This window comes from Panthera tigris, chromosome D1 (assembly GCF_018350195.1).
Source record: "Panthera tigris isolate Pti1 chromosome D1, P.tigris_Pti1_mat1.1, whole genome shotgun sequence".
Classification (NCBI taxonomy): Eukaryota; Metazoa; Chordata; class Mammalia; order Carnivora; family Felidae; genus Panthera; species Panthera tigris.
In genome coordinates, this window is record NC_056669.1 from 108,908,626 (window position 1) to 108,928,821 (window position 20,196).

At 61.2% G+C, this 20,196-nt stretch overlaps 2 protein-coding genes across 7 annotated transcripts in view; one reads left to right on the forward strand and one right to left on the reverse strand.

Annotated features, from left to right (window-relative positions):
• Positions 1-1,347: 1,347 nt before the first annotated feature.
• Positions 1,348-20,196, reverse strand: part of PC (pyruvate carboxylase) — a 108,362-nt gene continuing 89,513 nt past the window's right edge. For all 6 annotated transcript variants that reach the window (XM_042957999.1, XM_042957996.1, XM_042957997.1 and 3 more), the window contains 13 exons: positions 18,546-18,708; positions 16,076-16,258; positions 6,092-6,236; positions 5,648-5,737; positions 5,337-5,558; positions 4,693-4,849; positions 3,940-4,180; positions 3,540-3,789; positions 3,092-3,336; positions 2,826-3,005; positions 2,503-2,751; positions 2,058-2,198; positions 1,348-1,975 (listed from right to left, as the gene is read on the reverse strand). In XM_042957999.1, coding sequence (XP_042813933.1) covers positions 1,727-1,975; positions 2,058-2,198; positions 2,503-2,751; positions 2,826-3,005; positions 3,092-3,336; positions 3,540-3,789; positions 3,940-4,180; positions 4,693-4,849; positions 5,337-5,558; positions 5,648-5,737; positions 6,092-6,236; positions 16,076-16,258; positions 18,546-18,708 — 2,515 coding nt within the window. In that variant the 3' untranslated portion in view covers positions 1,348-1,726. The remainder of the gene's footprint in view (positions 1,976-2,057; positions 2,199-2,502; positions 2,752-2,825; positions 3,006-3,091; positions 3,337-3,539; positions 3,790-3,939; positions 4,181-4,692; positions 4,850-5,336; positions 5,559-5,647; positions 5,738-6,091; positions 6,237-16,075; positions 16,259-18,545; positions 18,709-20,196) is intronic.
• Positions 9,669-12,867, forward strand: LRFN4 (leucine rich repeat and fibronectin type III domain containing 4). Its single transcript, XM_042958001.1, has 3 exons — positions 9,669-9,910; positions 10,347-11,705; positions 12,290-12,867. Exons 2-3 carry the CDS (start codon positions 10,357-10,359, stop codon positions 12,849-12,851), a joined length of 1,911 nt encoding a protein of 636 aa, XP_042813935.1. The 5' UTR covers positions 9,669-9,910; positions 10,347-10,356; the 3' UTR covers positions 12,852-12,867.

Below are 20,196 nucleotides of genomic sequence, written 5' to 3' on the forward strand. Positions count from 1 at the left end.
CTGCTTGTCTCGTCCCTAGAGGAACTCAGAACAAAGGCTGCAGCCCTGAGAACAGCAAGGACCCTGCCAAACAACAATGTAAGTCAAGCTTCTTAGACTCTTCTAGTGTTGTACCTGCCCATCATCTTCTTTTTAGAATGGTTCTCATATTTTCATTCCCCTGCCCCTGGGATTTTTTAATTTTTGAAAGGATATACTTTCAGGTCCCACTCTAAACTCAAGGAGGCTGTCCCAAGTCTTGTTCCCTGAGGCTGGTGGTTGAAAGGAAATGGATGTGCAGTCACTCCCCAGGCACCCCCAGTTTGGCTGTGACTAAACGACATTCATCTGGATCTAAAAAGTCATCTTGATAGTCACACACCTGCCTTGCTGTGGAGAGCCTTCCTGTCCTCTCAGCCTGTGTAGCAGCTGTTGGGGAGGCAGATGGGGTGTGGGGCTGTTTCAGAGGGTACCTTTGGGATCTTGGTGTCCAAAGAGGAGGAAGCCCAAAGCTGCCCCCCAAATTAGGTTGTGGTACCTGAGGAGCACTGGGTTGGCAGAGTGCTGGGGACATACTACCTGCCTGGTCCCCTGAAGGTTGGGAGATCCGAGCTCTGCTCCTCCCCTTCCTCATGCTACTGCTCAGAACTACGCAGCACCCCCATTTCACCTCACCATCGTCACCTCCCCTGTGGAGGTTGGGGGTGGGCAGCAATGCAGTGATACATGCAGGGTTGCCAAACCCCCTGCAGGTGACCGATTCTCCTGAGAGCTTGCTTATGGGAATGGGCGGGATTAGATCTTGAGACTCTCAATCCAGTGCTGACCTCCCACTAATATCCTCCCCCAAAGGCTCCCACATCCAAGGGTTTTTTGCCCATCTCCCGGAAACTGGTGCCTGTTCACATCCAGTCCTGAACTATTGAAGTGGCAGGCTGGCCCTGAGTTTAGGAAGTAAAGCAGTGTGGCTGGAAGCAAAGCAACTCCACTGACAGCTTGGGTGTGGACCCTCCTCTGCCTCTTATTAGCTCTGGGGTCCTGGATAAGCTATTTAACCTTCCTGGGACTCCCATTTGTGTCCACAAAATGTGATTGATTCCCTGAGTTAATGGGTGTTAAATGCGTAGAACAACACACCCTTGTCCAAGCTCTCCATGCAACTAGCTAATCCTGTTTGGGGTGTATATACCATAGGCACTCTAGTGGCTGAAACCAAGGCCACTACTATTCTCCCCTACCCTCCAAGGAGGATACAACTGACCTGCCCCTGCCATGGGGAGTCCCAAGAGGCAGCCCTGCCCCTATGCTGAGTAGTGCTGGGGGGGTGGGGGTGGGGGGGTGGGGCACTGCACAGGACCCAACATGAAGGGCAGGGGAAGCCAGTTTTATTGAGCAAAGTTCTCAGGACTTGGAGCCTAGCTCTTCCCCCAAGAGGTAGGACCCCTAAATTTGCTCCCCTGGGTCTTAGGCCCACCTACACCACCACCTGTAGTCTCCAAGTTGAGGACCCTTATTTGGCAAGAGATGAATATGTGAGCAGCTGTCCAGCAGGGAAAAGACAGATGGCTGGAGGAAGGGAATGTGCCACAGCAGGCAGTGCGTCTCCTGCCACAAGCAGCTGAGGACAGGAGCTCCAGGGCTAGGCCTTTCTGCCCTCGGGCACTGGCTGGCCTGGGCCTGCCCTGGCAGCTCAGTGTCTATTGAAGGCTTGGGGTGGGTATGGCCAGGCTGCCAATCTGGGGCAAGATCACTCAATCTCCAGGATGAGGTCATCGCCCTCCAGTGTCATGTCTGTGGTTACGTGGACCTTGCGGACAGTGCCCTCCATGGGTGAAGTCACTACAGTCTCCATCTTCATGGCGCTGAGCACACACAGGGGCTGGCCCTTGGCCACCTTGCCCCCAGCTGCTACCTTGATGTCTATCACCTTCCCAGGCATGGGCGCCCCGATCTGGCCCTTCACATCCTTCAGAGCCTTGGGGTGGAAGTGCATCTCCTGCAGACAGGACAGAAGGAGGAGTGGTGAGGCACAGGCCCTACCTGTTCCCACCGCCTGGCTGGCCCTAGTGGGGCTATACCTTCATGGCCTGAGTGTCCTTGACCAGAATGGACCGCAGCTGTCCATTGAGCTCAAAGAAGACCTGCCTCTGGCCAGCCCGGTTCAGGTCACTTATGGCCAGGGCTTTGATGTGCAGTGTCTTGCCCCGCTCCAGCTCCACCTGTAGGGAGGGCATGCAGGCTCAGAGCTGGTGAGGCGGGAGGGGGTGGGGCGGGCAATAGAACACACAGGTCTCAGTAGAACAGCCCCCTGACCCTGTCCCAGGCAAGTCCCCCAGCCCTGGGTCTCAGCTCCTCACTTGTAAAGGCCTAACCTCCTGGTTCCTCAAGGGTGCTTTTGGGTACAGCTTGTGAGGCCAAGTGACAGCCAAGCCAAAGCCTGGAGCTCTAGATGTGCTGGTGTCCTTAGGGATGCAGGGGCAGGGGTGCTGGGGTGGGGCGTAGATAGGTGCCAGAGCCACTGACCTCAAACTCCTCTGCAATTTTGGGTCCCTGCAGGAAGAGGCGGGTATTGAGGCTATCCAGGGGGCCAAAAGTAGCTGTGAAGTCCTTGAAGTGTGCAAAGACATCGGGGTATATGGCTGCTGAGAGCACATCCTCTGGTGTCACCTCCTCCCCGTGCCGCTCTATCAGCTCCTTCTCCAGCAACTGCAGATCTAGTGGAGGGAGGGAGGCTCCGGGCCGCCCCTCGACCCTTGGCAGGTCCTTTAGCACCTGGGGAGCAAAGCAGGGTCAGGCCGAATGCCTGTACCCAACCCCCACCCTCACACTGTACTGGGCCTTCCTACCTTAGAGCGAAGGGGCTCAGGGAACCCCCCGTGGGGAATGCCAATGTAGCCCTGCAGGAACTCTACCACGGAGCGGGGGAAGGACAGCTCTTCTGCTTGGGCTTCAGCCTCTGCCCGGCTCAGCCCATTCTGCACCATGAACTGGGCCAGGTCCCCCACGATCTTGGAGGACGGTGTCACCTGAGAAGAAAAGCCCCCTGGGTTAGGATGCTTGGTACCTTATAGGAGGTTCAGAGGCAGGGATGAGATCACTGGGCCTAGCTCACCTTGATGAGGTCGCCCAGCATCTGGTTGGCCTCCACGTAGGCCTTCTTGACCTCCTTGAACTTGGAGCCAAGCCCCATGCTGTGTGCCTGGAAGTGCAGGTTGGTGTACTGGCCCCCTGGGATCTCATTCTCATACACATCCGAATTGCCAGACTTCATGGTGGCCGTGCAGTCAAAGGCCGCATACAATCCCCGGGCCCCCTCCCAGTACTCACTGTAGTCAAACACGCGCTCCAGGGGCACCCCTGCAGGGAGGCCAGGAAAATATGCCAAGTTCCCAGGTGTTCCTCCCAGGACCCCAGAGCCAGCTCAGGTCCCATCTCAGATGTGGGTGATGGAGGGTAAGGCCAGCAAAGATCATCTGGATTCTAGGACAGGCCAGATTCTACTGGGACTACTACGGGCCATGGCTGTGAGGGAAATGGCCATGGACTCCTGCCATTCCTACCTGTGTCCATGGGAGTCCCTCGGGTGCAGGCCACCAGGGCCCCCATGCTGGGCTGTGAAGTCATCCCGGACATGGAATCAGCTGCCACATCTACCACATCGGCCCCAGCCTGGGCACAGGCCAGCATAGCTGCCACACCTGCCCCTGATGTGTCGTGGGTGTGGATGTGCAGCGGGAGGTCAGGGAAGCGGTCCCTGAGGGACCTGACCAGCATGGTGCAGGCCACTGGCTTTAGCAGCCCTGCCATGTCCTGGGGCAAGAAGAGAGACATGGTCGGGTAAGGAGGGGGTGTGATACGTATGTGGTAGGGGATATGAGGGGGACATAGTGGGGGAGAAGGGGAAGCTGGGAGAGGTGGGGAAGGGGCAGGGGGACTCCTGGGACAGGTGGGTCCAGGCACCTTGATGCACAAGATGTGGGTGCCAGCTCGAACCAACTCTTCAGCCAGGCCCATGTAGTACTGCAGTGAGTATTTGGTGCGGCTGGGGTCGGCCACGTCACCTGTGTAGGAGATGGCGGCCTCCACCACACCGCCAGCATTGCCGGCTGCCTCCATGCCCAGTAGCAGATTGGGCATGTAGTTGAGGGAGTCAAAAACCCGGAAGACATCCATGCCGTTCTCTTTGGCCACCTCACAGAACCTGAGTGGGTAGAAGAGCCCAAGGGTCAACCCCATCCCACTCTCCCCTGTACATCCCGCTCTGGCTCTGACCGGGCAGGGAGGGTGGTGAGCCCGTGTGGGGGCACCCCAGTGTGGACAAGGCCTTCTCTGGGGCAGCCTGGGCTGGGCAGGTCCCCTCAGAGGCATCTGGCATGGAGCAGTGCTGTCCTGCCCTAGTCATGTACGGTGCAGCTCAGTCTGCCCAGGTCAGAAGAATCAGCTAGGGATTCTTTGCAAGAGTGGTGGTCTGAGAGAGAAGGAACACTGGACAAGGAGTCCTGAGGCTTCTGCTGCCCCATGAGCTAGAAGTTCTTCAGTTCTTCAACTAGAATTCTGCACTTCATGAAATTTCCAGATAGCAGCTCTCGCTGGATACAGCTACTGAGAGACTTAAGTGTCAAGCTCTCTGTGGGAAGCGCAGGCCATTGCAGTGTGGCCTGGCACCCACTGGACCATGCTGTGCGGCGTCTGCCCACCCGACCCCAGGCTCACTTGAAGACCACATTGTCGGGGTAGTTGGTGTAGCCCACGGCGTTGGCCCCCCGCAGCAGCATCTGGAACGGGATGTTGGGGATGAGCTCTCGGAGCTCCTGCAGCCGCCGCCAGGGGCACTCATACAGGAAGCGCATGGCAACATCAAACGTGGCTCCTGCACGGGGACCAAGAGGCCCAGGTCAGCCCCTCACTTCCCCAGGCCCCCGCCACACCCTGCAGCTCTGCAGCCTGAGCCTCTAACCCGGACACCCTCGCACTCATCTCCAGGATCCTTCACATTCCTGTTCCAACCCCTGGAGACTTCCCTCTGCTGAGGGTAGCTCAGGATCAGTGTCCTCTTGCCCCCTTTCACAGGGTACCACTCTGCCACCAGTTCTCCATGCTAGAACAGGCTCGTGGCTCCTCTCTGACCCTGAGCTACTGGGATCTCAGCTATGCAATCTCACGTCCAGCAACCAGGCCTGCCCAAAGTGGGCACGAGTCACTGCTGAACAAATGGAACACCATGCCTTGTTCGCTTCTCACTAGTTTCCCCAATTGTTAACATTTTAGCTTCTCCTGGAGTGGCCAGTGGTGGGGCCACACTGGATACCCAATTCCTTCCAGGCGCAGTCCCACGTTCCAGCCCTCCTCCAGCCTACCTCCCCAGTTCTCTATGCTGAAGAGTTTGCTGAAGTTGTGAGCAACATAGGGAGCAATCTTTTTGAGATCGTGGGTTCGCACACGAGTGGCCAGCAGTGACTGGTGGGCATCCCGGAAGGTCGTGTCCATCAGCAGCAGCCCCTGGTGGTTCCGCACAGCTCTAGCGAAGCCCTCGGGCCCCTCCCGCAGCAGGATGTCTCTGAAACCAGCTGGGGGTGGGCCTAGGGCAGACCTGGGCATTAGCACCCATCCTTCAGGCAGCAACCTCCTCTTTGTCTCCCCCACAAGTTGGTAGAATGAGCTCACCTACCTATGGGCACTGCAGGGACAATGGGGTCTGTGGGGCTGGGACTGGCCTTGACGGGGATCGGGGTGGTTGGGCCGTTCACCATGACATGACCTAGGGAGAGAGTGGGAAGTGGGGTCAGGACAGGCTGGGGAAGAGTCTTGAGGGCAGGAGTAACATTTAGATGGGCCTGGGGATGAGAGGTTCCTCCAGGATCCCAAGTCCTCTAGTTGACCCCTGTCCTCTCCAAAGCCAAGGCCTCCTGGGTCCAGGCAGTGGGAACCTACTAAGGGCTGCATGGGTGGAGAAGGGGGCATCCCTGTGATCAGGAGCACGGAGGGTGAGCAAGGTGGGAGGGTGCAGGACCAGAATGAGGACAGGGACAGGGCATGCTAGGAAGCTCTTCTAGGCAGGGGGCCAGGAGCGAGGCATTTGAGAGAGGAGAGAAGGGCAGTCTTGGGGCCAGACCGAGGTAGTGCAGCAGCTTCTGGGCCCGGTTCTGTGCAGGCCGCAGCTGGAATAGCTCCGGGTTCTCATCGATGAACTGGGTGTCCACGGTGCCGGCCAGGAACTGCTGGTTGTTGAGCACATTCTGCAGGAAGGGGATGTTGGTCTGCAGAATAGAGGTGGGTGGGAGGGCATCACCATGGAGCACGGAGGGGGAAAGGAGAGGCTGAAGGCGCCACCCTGGGCCAGCACAGCTCTCCAAGTTCCCCAGAATACCATGCTGAAGTCTGAGGCCTCATCCCTCTGGAATGACATTTCCCCATCTCACCAGCCCCCTATTCTGGCAGAGTCCCTTAAGCTGTTAGGGGGATGAACCCACTTCCTCCCCCCTTGCTCACCCCAGAGCATGTGCTGAATCACCTCCTCCTTCATCAGGGATCTGGAAATAAAGCACCTTCCCACCACACACTCTAGAAAACGGGTCAGGCCTTTCTCATAGCACCATGACATAATATGCAGCCATGCTTCTTGAAACATGTCCCTACCTTTGCCAGCCCCTCCTCTACCACCCCAACAGCTACACTTTGGTATCCTCACTGAGGGCCATCCTTGTGGCTAACTCCCGTGGGCCCTTTCCCGCCCTTTCCCACCCTTCGCTTGCTAACAGCTCCCACCTGGACATTCTTGCCCTGGGCTTCCAAGACCTCTTGCTCTCCTTCTCCTCCCCGGTCCCCACTGGGGGCTCCTCTCACCCCTGCAGGATGGAGTTCTCAGAGCTGTCACTGGGCCTCTTCTCATACAGGACACTCCCTGGGTGGCCTCATCCTGGGCTTCCAGCTCCAGAGCCAAGACCCTAAAGCGGAAATCCCTCCTGGGCACCTCTCCTTGTGTGGCCCTCACACAAGTTCATCAAGTCCAAAGTCGGCTTCCCTCACCCAGTCCTCCTCTGCCTTCTGCTGCACGCCTCACTGTGCACCCAGTTACTAAAACCTGCACTCCGTCACCCTCAACACCCACCCCTGTGTCACCAGGTCAAGAGAGACAGCTCTACCATGGCCATCAATAGACTCTGTGACCCCTGGTCTCCAGGCCATGCTTTCTGCCAGGTTTCCAAGTCCTGGCTACCTCCAGCCACACCAAACTTGCCTTGTGCTCTCACGCCTCCACCCCTTTACACCTGCCCAGTAAGCTCTTCCTGGAAGTCTGAACTTGACGGCCTTCGTCTGTACCTCCTGCCCTCACAACAGAGCTGGACCCTCCCCTTTATAGTAGGCTTCTGCGGGATCGGCTGTCGGAAAACACCTCTCTTGTCCTCAGCTTTTACTTGTCTCCATTCTTCATACGCCTGGGACCATTTTGAGGGCAGGGGTGCTGAGGTATAGGTCCACATGCTTTGTGCACAAGGGCCCTCATTTCTGCTTATTAAACTGCTGGGGGACAACATGAAGCTGGAGCTGGGCAAGTCCAACCTAGGGGCCACCTGGGGCCTAGGAGCCAGCACTGAGAGATGTCCCAGGACTGCCAGCCCATGGGTGGAATCCCAGTGTCCACATGGCTGTCACTTCAGATAAAGCATCTCTGTGTCACCCATTCATGACCTCTGTTGGCAACTTCAGTGGGGACTCCAGGCCCAGCATGGGTTGCTGGGCCCTGTTGCTACTCTTGAGAAATTCTGCCTATCCGACCTAGCATTCCTATCACCTGGAGCCTCAGGTGGGAAGGGTGCCTCCCCCACAGGAATTGCAGAGCAGGACCTAGCCAACATTGCCTTGGGCCTGTCTCATGTGACAGATCAGTCTGTCTGAGGCTAGTCCCCATCTCTCCTAAAGGAATGGGGACATTTCAACTGGACCAAAGCACGGCATTTGAGAAGATAAAACCGATTAAATCATCTAAAGAACCTAGAACCACATAGGGGTGGGAGGGATCCTCAGAGACCTACCCTGTTCCACCTTACACTTCCCATTTGCAGGCCCCTCCTCCTTTTAATTTTGGGGGAGACGTCATGTGACCCCCTATGCTGTGAGCTCCACGGGGGGGGGGGGGCAGGAACTAGGCCCATCTGGTTCCTGATGTACCCCGGCTCCCAGCACAGAGTGGCTTGTGATGGATGCTAGTATGCTTGTACACTCAAGAAGGAATGAAAACATTTTTGAAAGGGAAAAGAGGAACATAAATACCAATGCCACAGAGCATCAGTTGACCTGGGCTAGGATCCAGTGCCTTCCTTTTACAAGTGCAGTGGCTGAGGCCCTGGGAGTGGCGACATGTAGGAAGGGCTTCCAGTTACCAGGTAGCTACACCCCCCACAGGCTACATCCTTTCTCCTGTCAGCCCTATGAGGTACAGAAGTACATGCAATTAATACCCCCTTGGCCTAGATGAGTAGTGTGTCAGTGGTTACAATAACTTGCCCAAGGTTACCTACTTTACCAGGCAGAATCAGAATTCCGTGTTTCCCGGGGGGGGGGGGGGGGGGGGGGAGGTGGCTGCCACCCCCTGGGGAACCACGTCTGGAGACAAGGGAAAGGGATAGGCGTGGGGGGTGCCCGGGTAGCCCGAGGACTAGGAGATACGTGGAGGAAGTGGTGACTTGCCTGGTTTCCCGAAGGACCAGAGTGCCCAGCCTGGTTCGAGCACTCAGTGCTCCCACTCAAGCCGCGGCTATGGGTGGCAGGAGGCCGGAAACTCTCCCCCACCGGGAGCCCTTCCTCAGCTGGGACGAGCTCACCGTGGGCCGCTCTCCCAGGAAAACGGCCCGGCAGGGGCAGAAGGGGGAAGGAGGGGCTGCCGGCTCGGCGAGGACCACTGACGCACAGCTTCAAACAGCGTGCCACCGCCGGCCTGCTGGGAAACGGCGCGGCGCAGACCAATCGGGCCGGAGGCGGAGACCGGTTGGCTCCCGAGCATGCCGGGCGGGGCGGGGAGCCCAGGAAAGGGAGGGAGGGGCGGGGCACGGCGCCAGCCGAGAGGCCGAGCCCTCTCCGCCCCACCCCGCGGCAGGCCTGCCGGGGGTGTCGCCCCAGCCCCTCACCCCCACTCCCGGCCCCGTGCCTGTTGGGGACCCTCCACGTGACTCGGTGATGCAGAACGGTTGTGACCTTCAGCGTGTGTCTGTGAGGGTCCCAACAACAGTGCGGCTTTGCGCCCGGCCCTGCCTGTGGGTGCGGGGACGTGTGGGTGTGTGGGCATGTGTGGGTGTGTTGGGGAGGGTGCCCAGCGACATGTGACAAAGGCTCCCGTCTCCGGGAGATGGTGAAGGGGCCCGCGAGCTGGCGCTTTGTCTGGCTGCCTGCAGAGTGACGGTTCGCGCAGCGGCGGCGGGCGCCCGTGCGGTGCAGGATGCCGGGGCGCCAGGGTGGCCGGGGGCGCGCGCGCCCGTGCCAGGGTGAGTGCGCTGCGGCAGCGCCGGGGGACTGCGCGGCGGGCCCGCGCCGGCCCGGGCCTCGGGCGTGACCGGGAGCCACCCGTGGGCGCTGCAGTGGCCGCGTGTCCCCGTGACCTCGGGAGCCAGCCGGCCCGGGTGGATCCCCGTGCGCCCCTCCCCGTCCGCCCTCCACGTGCGTGTCCGCGGAGCGCGCGCTCGCCGGCGCGCACCCGCCTGCCTGTCTTCGCCGCCGCCGCCGCCGCCACCGCCGCCGCCGCCGGGAGCCGCCGGGAAAAGGTGCCGGGAACCGAGTGAGCCGGGGCCGCGGGCCCGAGCGCCATGGGCTGGAGGGCGCGCGGCGGGCGGCCGGTCAGCCCCTGGCCTCGCCCCCGCGGGAGAGCCGCCTGGAGTCGGCGGGGGCTGGCCAGGCCCACGGGGAGGCCGGCCCGCTCCCCCTGAGCTACAGACACCAGGTGAGGGGGGCTGCGGGGCACAACAGCAGTGGCTGGCCAGGGAGGGGCGCGGGGCCAAGGGAGGGGCTTGGGGGGGGGGTGTCTTCCCTGGAGGGAGAGGGATGGTGCGGAGGGAGGGGGCTGGCGATTCCTGGAGACGCCAGAGAAAGGAAGTTCCGGGACCCTCCCTGCTCTAGTGCCCACCTCCGCTTCCTGCCTCATGCTGCACTTCATCCCCAAGGCCAGGACCCCCCTACCTGGTTGGGAAATGTGACCTTTGCTGTGGGGGGCCTGGCAGGCCCCAGCCTTCTTTCATCCCTGGGGGGCCCTCCGGGCCTCTGACCCTGATCCCCACCCAGACCAGGCTCCAGAAGCTGGCCGTGGGGACCGGGCCCCGGGGCACAGTGGGCACCTGCACCAGCCCCACCTGTGCCTGGGCTGTGGCCCTTCCCTACAGGGCGCTCACCATGGCCCCGCCACTCCTGCTGCTGCTGCTGGCCAGTGGAGCGGCCGCCTGCCCACTGCCCTGTGTCTGCCAGAACCTGTCCGAATCACTCAGCACCCTCTGTGCCCACCGAGGCCTGCTGTTCGTGCCACCCAACGTGGACCGCCGCACCGTGGAGCTGCGGCTGGCTGACAACTTCATCCAGGCCTTGGGGCCACCGGACTTCCGGAACATGACAGGGCTGGTGGACCTGACGCTTTCCCGGAATGCCATCACCCGCATTGGGGCCCGCGCTTTTGGGGACCTGGAGAGCCTACGTTCCCTGCATCTGGACGGGAATAGGTTGGTTGAGCTGGGCACCGGCAGCCTGCGGGGCCCCGTCAACCTGCAGCACCTCATCCTCAGTGGCAACCAGCTGGGCCGAATCTCGCCCGGGGCCTTCGACGACTTCCTGGACAGCCTGGAGGACCTCGACTTGTCCTACAACAACCTGCGGCAGGTGCCCTGGGCCGGCATCGGTGCCATGCCTGCCCTGCACACGCTCAACCTGGACCACAACCTCATCGACGCACTGCCCCCGGGCGCCTTCGCCCAGCTCAGCCAGCTCTCCCGTCTCGACCTCACCTCCAACCGCCTGGCCACGCTGGCACCAGACCCGCTCTTTTCCCGGGGGCGCGACGCGGAGGCCTCACCCGCCCCCCTGGTGCTGAGCTTCAGCGGGAACCCCCTGCACTGCAACTGCGAGCTGCTGTGGCTGCGGAGGCTGGCCCGGCCCGACGACCTGGAGACGTGCGCCTCCCCTCCAGGCCTGGCCGGCCGCTACTTCTGGGCAGTGCCCGAGGGCGAGTTCTCCTGCGAGCCGCCCCTCATCGCCCGCCACACGCAGCGCCTCTGGGTGCTGGAGGGCCAGCGGGCCACTCTGAGATGCCGGGCCCTCGGTGACCCTGCGCCCACCATGCACTGGGTCGGCCCTGATGACCGCCTGGTTGGCAACTCCTCCCGAGCCCGGGCTTTCCCCAACGGGACCCTGGAGATCGGGGTGACGGGCTCTGGGGACGCAGGGGGCTACACCTGCATTGCCACCAACCCTGCCGGGGAGGCCACAGCCCGTGTGGAGCTACGGGTGCTGGCCTTGCCCCACGGCGGGAACGGCAGTGCTGAGGGGGGCCGCCCAGGGCCCTCGGACATTGCCGCCTCGGCCCGCACTGCTGCCGAGGGCGAGGGGACACTGGAGTCTGAGCCAGCTGTGCAGGTGACAGAGGTGACTGCAACCTCAGGGCTGGTGAGCTGGGGGCCAGGGCGGCCAGCCGACCCTGTGTGGATGTTCCAAATCCAGTATAACAGCAGTGAAGATGAGACCCTCATCTACCGGTGAGGATGCGCTTTGCTGCCCACAGCCCCAGCTTGGCTCCCAGCTGCCCTCTGAGCCCCTCTCCACCCCTCCAGCACTCACCAGCTTTCACACACCCCTCCTAAGCTTCTTGGGGGGGGGGTGCGGGGGGGATGCAGAGGGAGGGGAGGGGCAGGCACCAGGGAGAGGGGGAGTGCCCCAAGAGAAGTCCCTCGGTGTGGCTGAGTGAGTACAGGCTTCCCGGGGTTTGGTCTCTGTTCAAGCACACAAGCCTGGGCTGCACATGTGTTATTTCGGGCTCTGGCGATGTGATTCTCCACCACCTCCTTGCCTTGCCCCGGCTTGTGCATCAGCACACACGCCTGTCTGTCCCCTTGCGCTGTCCCCAATTGCAAAAATGCATGCCTGTTTTGGTTTCTCTGCCTTCTTCAGTAAACAAACAAGGCCCATGTGGTCCTAGGGGAGGGGAGTGTTCAGAGCCGGGACTCAGGAGCATGCGGTGCGGGTGGGTGGCGGGTGGTGAAGGGGCCTTTGAGGCCATGTGGGGCTGGGGGCTGGGGTCAGAGCCTGGACCTGGGCTCTGACCACCCACCCTTGCCCATAGGATTGTCCCGGCCTCCAGCCACCACTTCCTGCTGAAGCACCTAGTCCCTGGTGCCGACTATGACCTCTGCCTGCTGGCCCTGTCACCTGCCGCTGGGCCTTCCGACCTCACAGCCACCCGGCTGCTGGGCTGTGCCCGTTTCTCCACGCTACCGGCTGCGCCCCTGTGCCACGCCCTGCAGGCCCACGTGCTGGGCGGGACCCTGACCGTGGCCGTGGGGGGTGTGCTGGTGGCTGCCTTACTGGTCTTCACCGTGGCCTTGCTGGTTCGGGGCCGGGGGGCCGGGAATGGCCGCCTCCCCCTCAAGCTTAGCCACGTCCAATCCCAGACCAACGGAGGCCCCAGCCCCACGCCCAAGGCCCACCCGCCGCGGAGCCCGCCGCCTCGGCCCCAGCGCAGCTGCTCCCTGGACCTGGGGGATGCTGGCGGGTGCTACGGTTACGCCAGGCGCCTCGGAGGAGCCTGGGCCCGCCGGAGCCACTCTGTGCATGGGGGGCTGCTCGGGGCAGGGTGCCGGGGGGTGGGGGGCAGCACGGAGCAGCTGGAAGAGAGTGTGGTGTGATGGGAAGGGAGTCGGCCCCGGGCGGGCTGGGGAAGGGGCAGAGGGTGTGGGGCGGGCAGCTGCCGGGCCTGGTTGGGTCGGCACTGCCTGGGAGTCCCTCCTGATTTTACCCTTGGTACCTCAGGCCTCCTCTGTGCTTGGCCAGGCAGGGGGCCCTTTCCCTGGTTCTGGCCTCCAGACCTGCGTTCCACTGACAGGTGCTCACAGCCACCGAAGCAGGGGCTGCGCCAACCAAGCAGGAGTCTTGTTTTTCTTTATAATAAAATTGTTGGGTACACCTCAGTGCTAGCCTTGTCTTGTCCTGCTAGGCTCCTGAGGGGAGGGGGAACGTGTGGGCCAGTAGAGGCACACGGACACAACAGGGTCAGGCCCGGGGGCTGCCAGCCCCACGGAGGCGGCCCAAACGGCCCGAGCCTCGTCCGCCTGATAGCGGAGTGCTGAGATCTGGTGCCTCCTGTCCCAGCCTCTAGAGCCAGCCTCTAGACAGCTGGTGGGTGGGGGACTACGCCTGAGCCCTCTGCGCCCTGTTCTTCTATCTGTAAGGACAGAACGCTCCCCCCTGGCAGGACGCGGACAAGACGTGACATCCTCACGGAGGCATGGATGTCACAATACCCAGTGGCAACAGGGGCCCCGGGGGACACGGCACAGCCCTTCAGGGCAAAGAGACCTGAACTGGCAACATTCTTAACTCTGTAAGAAAGTCCCCCATGGCTCCCGTCAGTGACAGCCTTATTCACCATCTCCCTGGGCAGCTTCTGGATTTGTAAAATATCATCCCAGAGAGACTAGAAGAGCCTCGGAATTCCACTGCCCTATCAGCCCAAGACCTTCTGGAAGGTGCTGTCAGGGCTATGGGCCCTGAGCTCTCAGCTGCTCCCCCGTGGCTTTGCTCTGGGCTTGTCCGGAAAGACTGAGTCAAACCCTCACTGGACACTGGAGGGGCAAACACCAAGGGGTGCCTACACCCACAGGGCCACTGCCCTGCTTCTATGCCCCACTCCAAGAAGCCACAGTCCTGGGCTGGGGGGGCACGCCCTGCTCTGCCTCCTCTCTGCCCGAGATCCCTGCCAGCCTCTGAACAATCATGGCTCCCGGTCACAGCTGGGAGGGATCTGTGCTCCAAGTACTTGCAGATCTGTGGTTCTTCACCCTGCACGGGGCACACCCAAATGCTTCGAGAGCACGCAGGTGCCTGGGCCCCACTGTGGACGGTGGGCACAGGCACCCCAGGGCCTGTGATGGTGCCTGGGCTATGGCAGCCACGGTCCACACACCAAGGGGCGCACGAGTGTCTCTGTGTGCGGCCCGCCGTGGTTCTAGTGGGCACCTGGGGAGAACCGGCACAAGAAGATGTGTGTGCACACGTGTGCTGGCCAAGCTCACACACTTGTGGGTTTGCACAGTGTTGACACACACGTGTGCCTGCCCTCCCAGCCCCAGAACACATACCTGGATGTGGCCAGGGAGAGACCCCGGTTTAAATAAAGGAAACAGAAGAACAGGAGAGCCTGAGCCCTCCTGGGGGCCGTGGAGAGAAGGCAGGGATGACACAGGCTGAAGGGCCCGTGGCAGAGGGACAAGGAGCGGAGAGCTGCAAGGTGGCAGGTTCAGGGTTCGTGGGAGGCTTTAGACATGCCAGGGTGTGAATTTGGGGAGGACCCTGAGGCCCCAAGGAACTAGAAACACGTGTCCCACAGCTGGCCTTCCCACCTTCCTCCCTGGGAGCCCCCTGGCCCTGGTCTCCCTCGTCCAGAGAGCTCTAAGGCAGCAGGTATTCGTGAACCTGCCAGGCTGTGGGACAGGTGGAGGATCCCATGGCCCAAGGGCCAGTCAGGGTCACCAATAAGGACAACACAGAGCAACATGGGCAGGCAGGTGAAGGGTGGCATAGCCGGGCCCCACACTAGGGTCATGGTGTGGTCATGCTGGCCACCCAGCCCCCAAAGCAGCCCCTGGACGCCATGTTGAGAAAACCAAGACCCCTCAGAAGCAGCTTGAACACATGACGTCACAACGCATCTCTGTACATGTGCAGGAAACCACCCCCAGACCAGGAGCCCTGAGGCTTCCCATAGACCCCCAACAGGGCCATTCCCTCTGAGGTGGGCCGAGGGCCCGAGGGGAAACAGCTGACCAAGCACTGGCCCCACAGTCTCCCTTCCTCCCTCTTCCCCTCCCAGGAGCTTTCTCGAAAGGCTACCGCACCCGCCGGGGCTGCTGCCACAGCTGAGAGGGCTGTCACAGGGCACCAAGAGAGGACAGGGCTGCCTACGTGGCCTGACACTGCCAGTGGAGCCCGGAGCCCAGGCAGTCCCGGCGGCAGCCAAGAGGAGAAGGCGACACGCGGGGGCCGCCAGCCAGGGCCCCAGCATGTCCCCGCCCCCCCCCCCCCGCCGACTGCCACCGCCACCGTGCACGGCAAGCCAGGGAGGGCGTCCTCTGCACCGGGCGCCTCCCTCCAGAGTCCCAGGAGCCGCACTGGGCGGCACGATCCACTGAGGGCAGAGCCTTTCTTCCCACAGTGTCTACTGGCAGCATCTGCCCAGGGGATGCCCACAGACATGTCAGCAGCGCTGGCCTCAAGGACAAGACGGTACATGGCTGTGATTTCATCTCTAGCCACAGACACAGGTAACCAAGAGGCCAACGAGCATTTCGGGTCCTTGCCTGGCACCTGCGCTATGAGCCCCCTGCGGCGGGGGAACCCTGGTCTCCCTCTGCCCCCTGCTCGTGCCTCCCGCTGCAGTCTCCCTTTCCCGGCCGTCCCTACTAAAGCACCCGACACGACGCATGTGCCAGGCAAGGAGAAGAGGGGAGTGAGGGCAGACGGGGGTCTCACTTTATGCAAAGTGACCTCATCCACACAGGCTAGTGCTCTCACCCAGGGCTGTCCTGGGATTAAGAATTACCTGGAAAGCTCGTTCAAAACGCAGGCTCTGAGGCCCCCACCCAAACCTGTGGGATCAGAATTTCCAGAAGGGAGGCCTGTAATTTGTGGACGGAACACACACTCCAAGGGATCTCACCTAAGAGGGGCAGGACGAGTGTGGGGCTCCCCAGAGCAAGACTCTCACCTGTGGGCAAGGGCCAGTGCCCCCCTAAGCATCTGAGAAACCTGGTGCCCAGGCCCACTCCCAGCAATGGCAGAGCAACCAGGAGAGTCCACGTGCAGCCAAGGACTGTGAGCGACCAGAAGGCAGGCAGGGCCCACAGCCTCTCACCTTTACACCCCGGACTCGGAACTCAGCCAGGGCTCTGCTCATCTTGGTGGCAGCCGTGGGGTGGTCTTTGCCATGGGCAATGACTTTGACCAGCAGGGAATCATAATGCGGGGAGATGACAGCTCCTTGGAAGGCAGATGCATTATCGAGGCGGATGCCCATGCCCTCTCCGCTCCGGAACACCTGCGGGCAGAAGTCAGGACCTGTGTCGGAAGGGGGAGTCAAGATGTGGCCCCCAGCCCAGGCTGGGCAAGCATGGGTGTGGCAGGGCACTGGGACTGGTACCAGGGCACCACGGGTTAGCCCCAACTCTGGCTTGCGAAGTTCTGCCTCACTCCCGTCAGCAAACCCAGGGGCATACCGACTTCTCTGGGTGCCACAGCCATGGCCTCCTTCTCCCTGAGAGGAGCTGGCAGGGGAAGGGGCAGGAGAGGGTAGGGGGCCGCATGTGCAGTGCTCAGGGGCTGACGCAGAGCCTAGCAGGGCGCAGAGAGGGGCCCCGGGCGGGCAGGGGCCAGATCCCATCGACCTTCCACCTGCCTGCCTGACCAACCCTCGTGCCTTGCAGATTCATCCCACAGGCGTTTGCACCCACTACGTGCCAGGCACTGGGGCGAACAGCTCAAAGAGAGTCCCTGCTCACAGGGGGCTCCCAGCTTGCTGGGCGAGGGAACGGACAAACAAGGAAATACAGACTGTTGACCGGGACGCTGTAGGATAAGAGCCCAGGGACAGAGAGAAGGCAGGCCAAGGGGTTTTTGTTTTAACATATACAGTAAAGTGATGGGGAAGGCCTCAGTGTCCCCCCACCCGCCCCCCCCTCCCCCGTCAGTTTCTCTTCCTCCCAAAAGGGGAGAATGGGAGGGAGAGGGAGAGGCGGCAGAGGACCGGGCAGGCAGACAGGAAATACTCGGAGAGAGGACTGTACGTGAGTTTGCAGGAAAGCTGGTGTGGGCCTGCGTGCCCAGACAGGAAAGCAGGGCAGAGAAGGACGGGTCACAGAGGCAGACTCGTGGACGGGGGATGGAGGTTTCAAATCAACAGACGGAGACAGGGTCCCGGGGGGACAGAGGTTCAGGGTGTCTGGGGTAACCAGTGCACACGAGCACATCCGTGATGGGGACAGGGAGGAGTTTCTGCAGGGTGAGTGGACACCTGGGACAGGGGACCCCCATGAGCATGGGTGAGGAAGGAGTGGGAGGGACAGCCCAGGGGGCTTGGGACACCCATTGCACCATGTTTCCGCTTCTAAGGGACACAGGCCTGTGTTCGATAAAAAGGAACTTAATAAAATATTTAAGGGTGAACACTCAGCTGTGAGCAGGAACCGTCAGCTAAAAATATTCTGTGGTGAACCAGCCTCAGAGGAGTCAGGCCTCGGAGGGGGAGGGGGGAGGCAGCGGCGTGTCACAGGGCTGCCCCTTCCCCACTGAGGGCAGGCAGTCGGGGGCCCGCCCGCTGGGCGGCACTCCAGCCTCAGGGCTCGCCCCCACCTATGGCTTGGATTGCTCCAGAAATGGGACTCCAGTGGCAGTTTCCTGCCTCAAGCCTACCAACACCACAACTTTCCAAGTCCAGAGAGCTCCTTCCCTCCCCACATCGCTGCTTTTTCAGAAGCCCAGGACCCATCTCAAAATCATCCTGGCCTTCTCCCTGGATCCCAGAGCAGAGCCTGGCTTCCTGCACATGTCCTGCTTTCTCGGAGGCTCAGACCAGATGGGGAGGCAGCAGACCAGCAGAGCTGGTGGCAGCGCTGCTGACACGCAGGTTCCAGAAGTATCCTTAGACAGTGTGAGATAGAGGGCCAGGGAACAGGTGCCCCAGCAGGTCTGAGGGCTCCTGCCCCAAGCAGGCCCAGAGGTTGGGAGTGGGGGCAGGGTGGCGGAAGGGAGGGCTGTCTGTGCTGAGAAAAGAGAGGAGGTACAGGAGATATTCCCGCGGGCGGAGGCACGGCAGGGCCCCCCTCGTCCGCCCACCCAGTCCCTGGCAGCCCCGAGCGAGCCTGCCTCCTCCTTGCCCTGCGCCATCTCCCGACTCCCTCACTCAGCCTTAACGGGCCCCTTGCTCAGCTGGTCCCCACCACTGGGACATCTGGGCCCTGATCCTTTGCGGTGACCCCTGGGTCCTGCCCTGCCAATCACACTCCCTCAGACTGAAGTCAGGACAGAGGCCACCACTCTGTCTCTGGGCTCTTTTAAGAAGCCAAAGTCAAGGGCCTGGCTTTGTTTCTGGGGACCCTACCTTTGGCTCCACACAGCTGGTCTGCCTCCTGTTCACTCACTGGCTCCTTAGTCTGCACTCATGACAGTCCCCGCGGCCCCCAGAATGCTCTCCCTGACTCTTGGACAGCACCTGGTTCCCCTGTGCCCTAAGCCAACCCAAGTGGGGGTCTTCCCTCCTGGCCAGGCCCACAGGAGGGTCTTCTCGTCCAGACTGAGACCAGGCTGTGCTCTATCAGGCGCTGGCGTACCTCGATGCGGCCAGTGTCTGGCTGGAAGCTGCGCGCGGGGTCCTCAGTGGTGACCCGGCACTGAATGGCACAGCCGTTGATACGGATGTTCTCCTGCCGCAGGCCCAGGTCGGGCAGGCTCCGGCCCTCGGCCACGTGGATCTGGGCATGGACCAGGTCCACACTGCAGGGGGGGCAGGGAGGAGGGGAGCGTGAGGCAGGGGATGGATGGGGCGGGGGGGGAGGCCGGGGGGTGGTGCCCACAGCCAGGCCGGCCTCGCCCCACCCCTCCCTGTCCCACCCCTTCACCAGCTGGGGCAATCAGTTCCTCCCAACCAGACCAGCAGCCGCTGCCCACTGCCCACCGCCCACTGCCCACCGCCCACTGCCCACCGGCGGCCCTGTGCAGTCTGAACAAGGAGAAGGTGGCAGCTAGAGAGGGGCGAATGGGAAGATTTGCATCTGCCTGCTCTTGTACTCCCACCAAACAACCCCTCCCCACACTCGGCCCTTTTTCCCTGGGGTCTCTCTGTCCTCCTGCCTTCCCCCAAACCCTCCCCGGTTCAAGCTGGATCTGAAGCCTCGGACGCTGCACCCAGAGCGGCATGTGCTACACCGTGGCGAAGGTGGGGGGCAGTTTGCAAGGGAACAGGGTTGTGAGGGCCAGGCTTGCTGAAGCTGTTGAGAGAGTCCGCGTGGGCAGGTGGGCGGGTGGGCTGGTGCCGGGGTGAGGACACCGCCCTTCCAGGACCAGGGTCGCAGCTGGGCTTAGCTCCAGACCCCGCCCTGAAGGAGACGTTAGTGTACAAAACTCTCCGAATGTGCATGATTTTATAAGCTCAGCCTCACTGACTGCCATGCTCCTAAGGACAGCAACAAATCCAAGAGGAACAGCTGTCTAAAAAAAAAAAAAAAAAAACTCAAGGTTTTAAATTTATTGTCACTGAAGCTTGTGGTAAGGACAGGCTGGAAACTACACTGGCAGATTTTCCTCAGTGTTTTGTATTTCCTACTAAAGCACTTCATAGTAGTGACGGTGATTACCATGCATCACCACGTCCACACGCCAGGGACTTAAGGCTGGGTGCTCTTTTCAAGCTTGATCTCCACAATGACGCTCTGAGAGTCTGTCATTTCCATCAGAGGAGGAGCCTGAGGGTCAGAGAGGCTGCAGCTCGCCCAAGCTCTATGCGGCCAGTGACCTGGAAGGAACCTGTGCCCTGCTCTGTGTCTGTCTGACACAAAACCTCTACTCCGGGGCAAGCATCGACCCCCACCCTTAACAGACCAGGCTTGCAGCAGGCTCAAGGCTGATGAGAAGTTTTAGTGGCACAACTGGGCAAAGTCTCACGGAGCGAGAATCTGAAGCTGGAGCATCCACCTCAGCTCAGGATTTACCTCAAGGGAGCAAGGAGTCTGGGGGCCTCTGAGCACCTGCTGGGCAAAGGCAGGTGCCCCACAGCATCCTCAATGTCAGGTGGGGTCAGAGGTCAGGGAAGCAACAAACTGTCAGGAAAGTGCCAGGGTGAGATGGACTGGCCCAAAGCCAGGGCTTAACACTTGAAGAGCTCAAAATATGTATCTTGAAACAACGGAATTGTTTATAAAATGGGCAGATTTTTAAAATGTCCATACTCATTGCTTGTGGGAATACAAACTGAGACAAGCAATC

Excerpts from the sequence above, each read along its gene's own strand:
- LRFN4 (XM_042958001.1), top strand. The coding sequence starts at position 10,357 with ATGGCCCCGCCACTCCTGCTGCTGCTGCTGGCCAGTGGAGCGGCCGCC. Across the intron at positions 11,706-12,289 it reads GATGAGACCCTCATCTACCG|GATTGTCCCGGCCTCCAGCC; the intron begins GTGAGGATGCGC and ends CCTTGCCCATAG.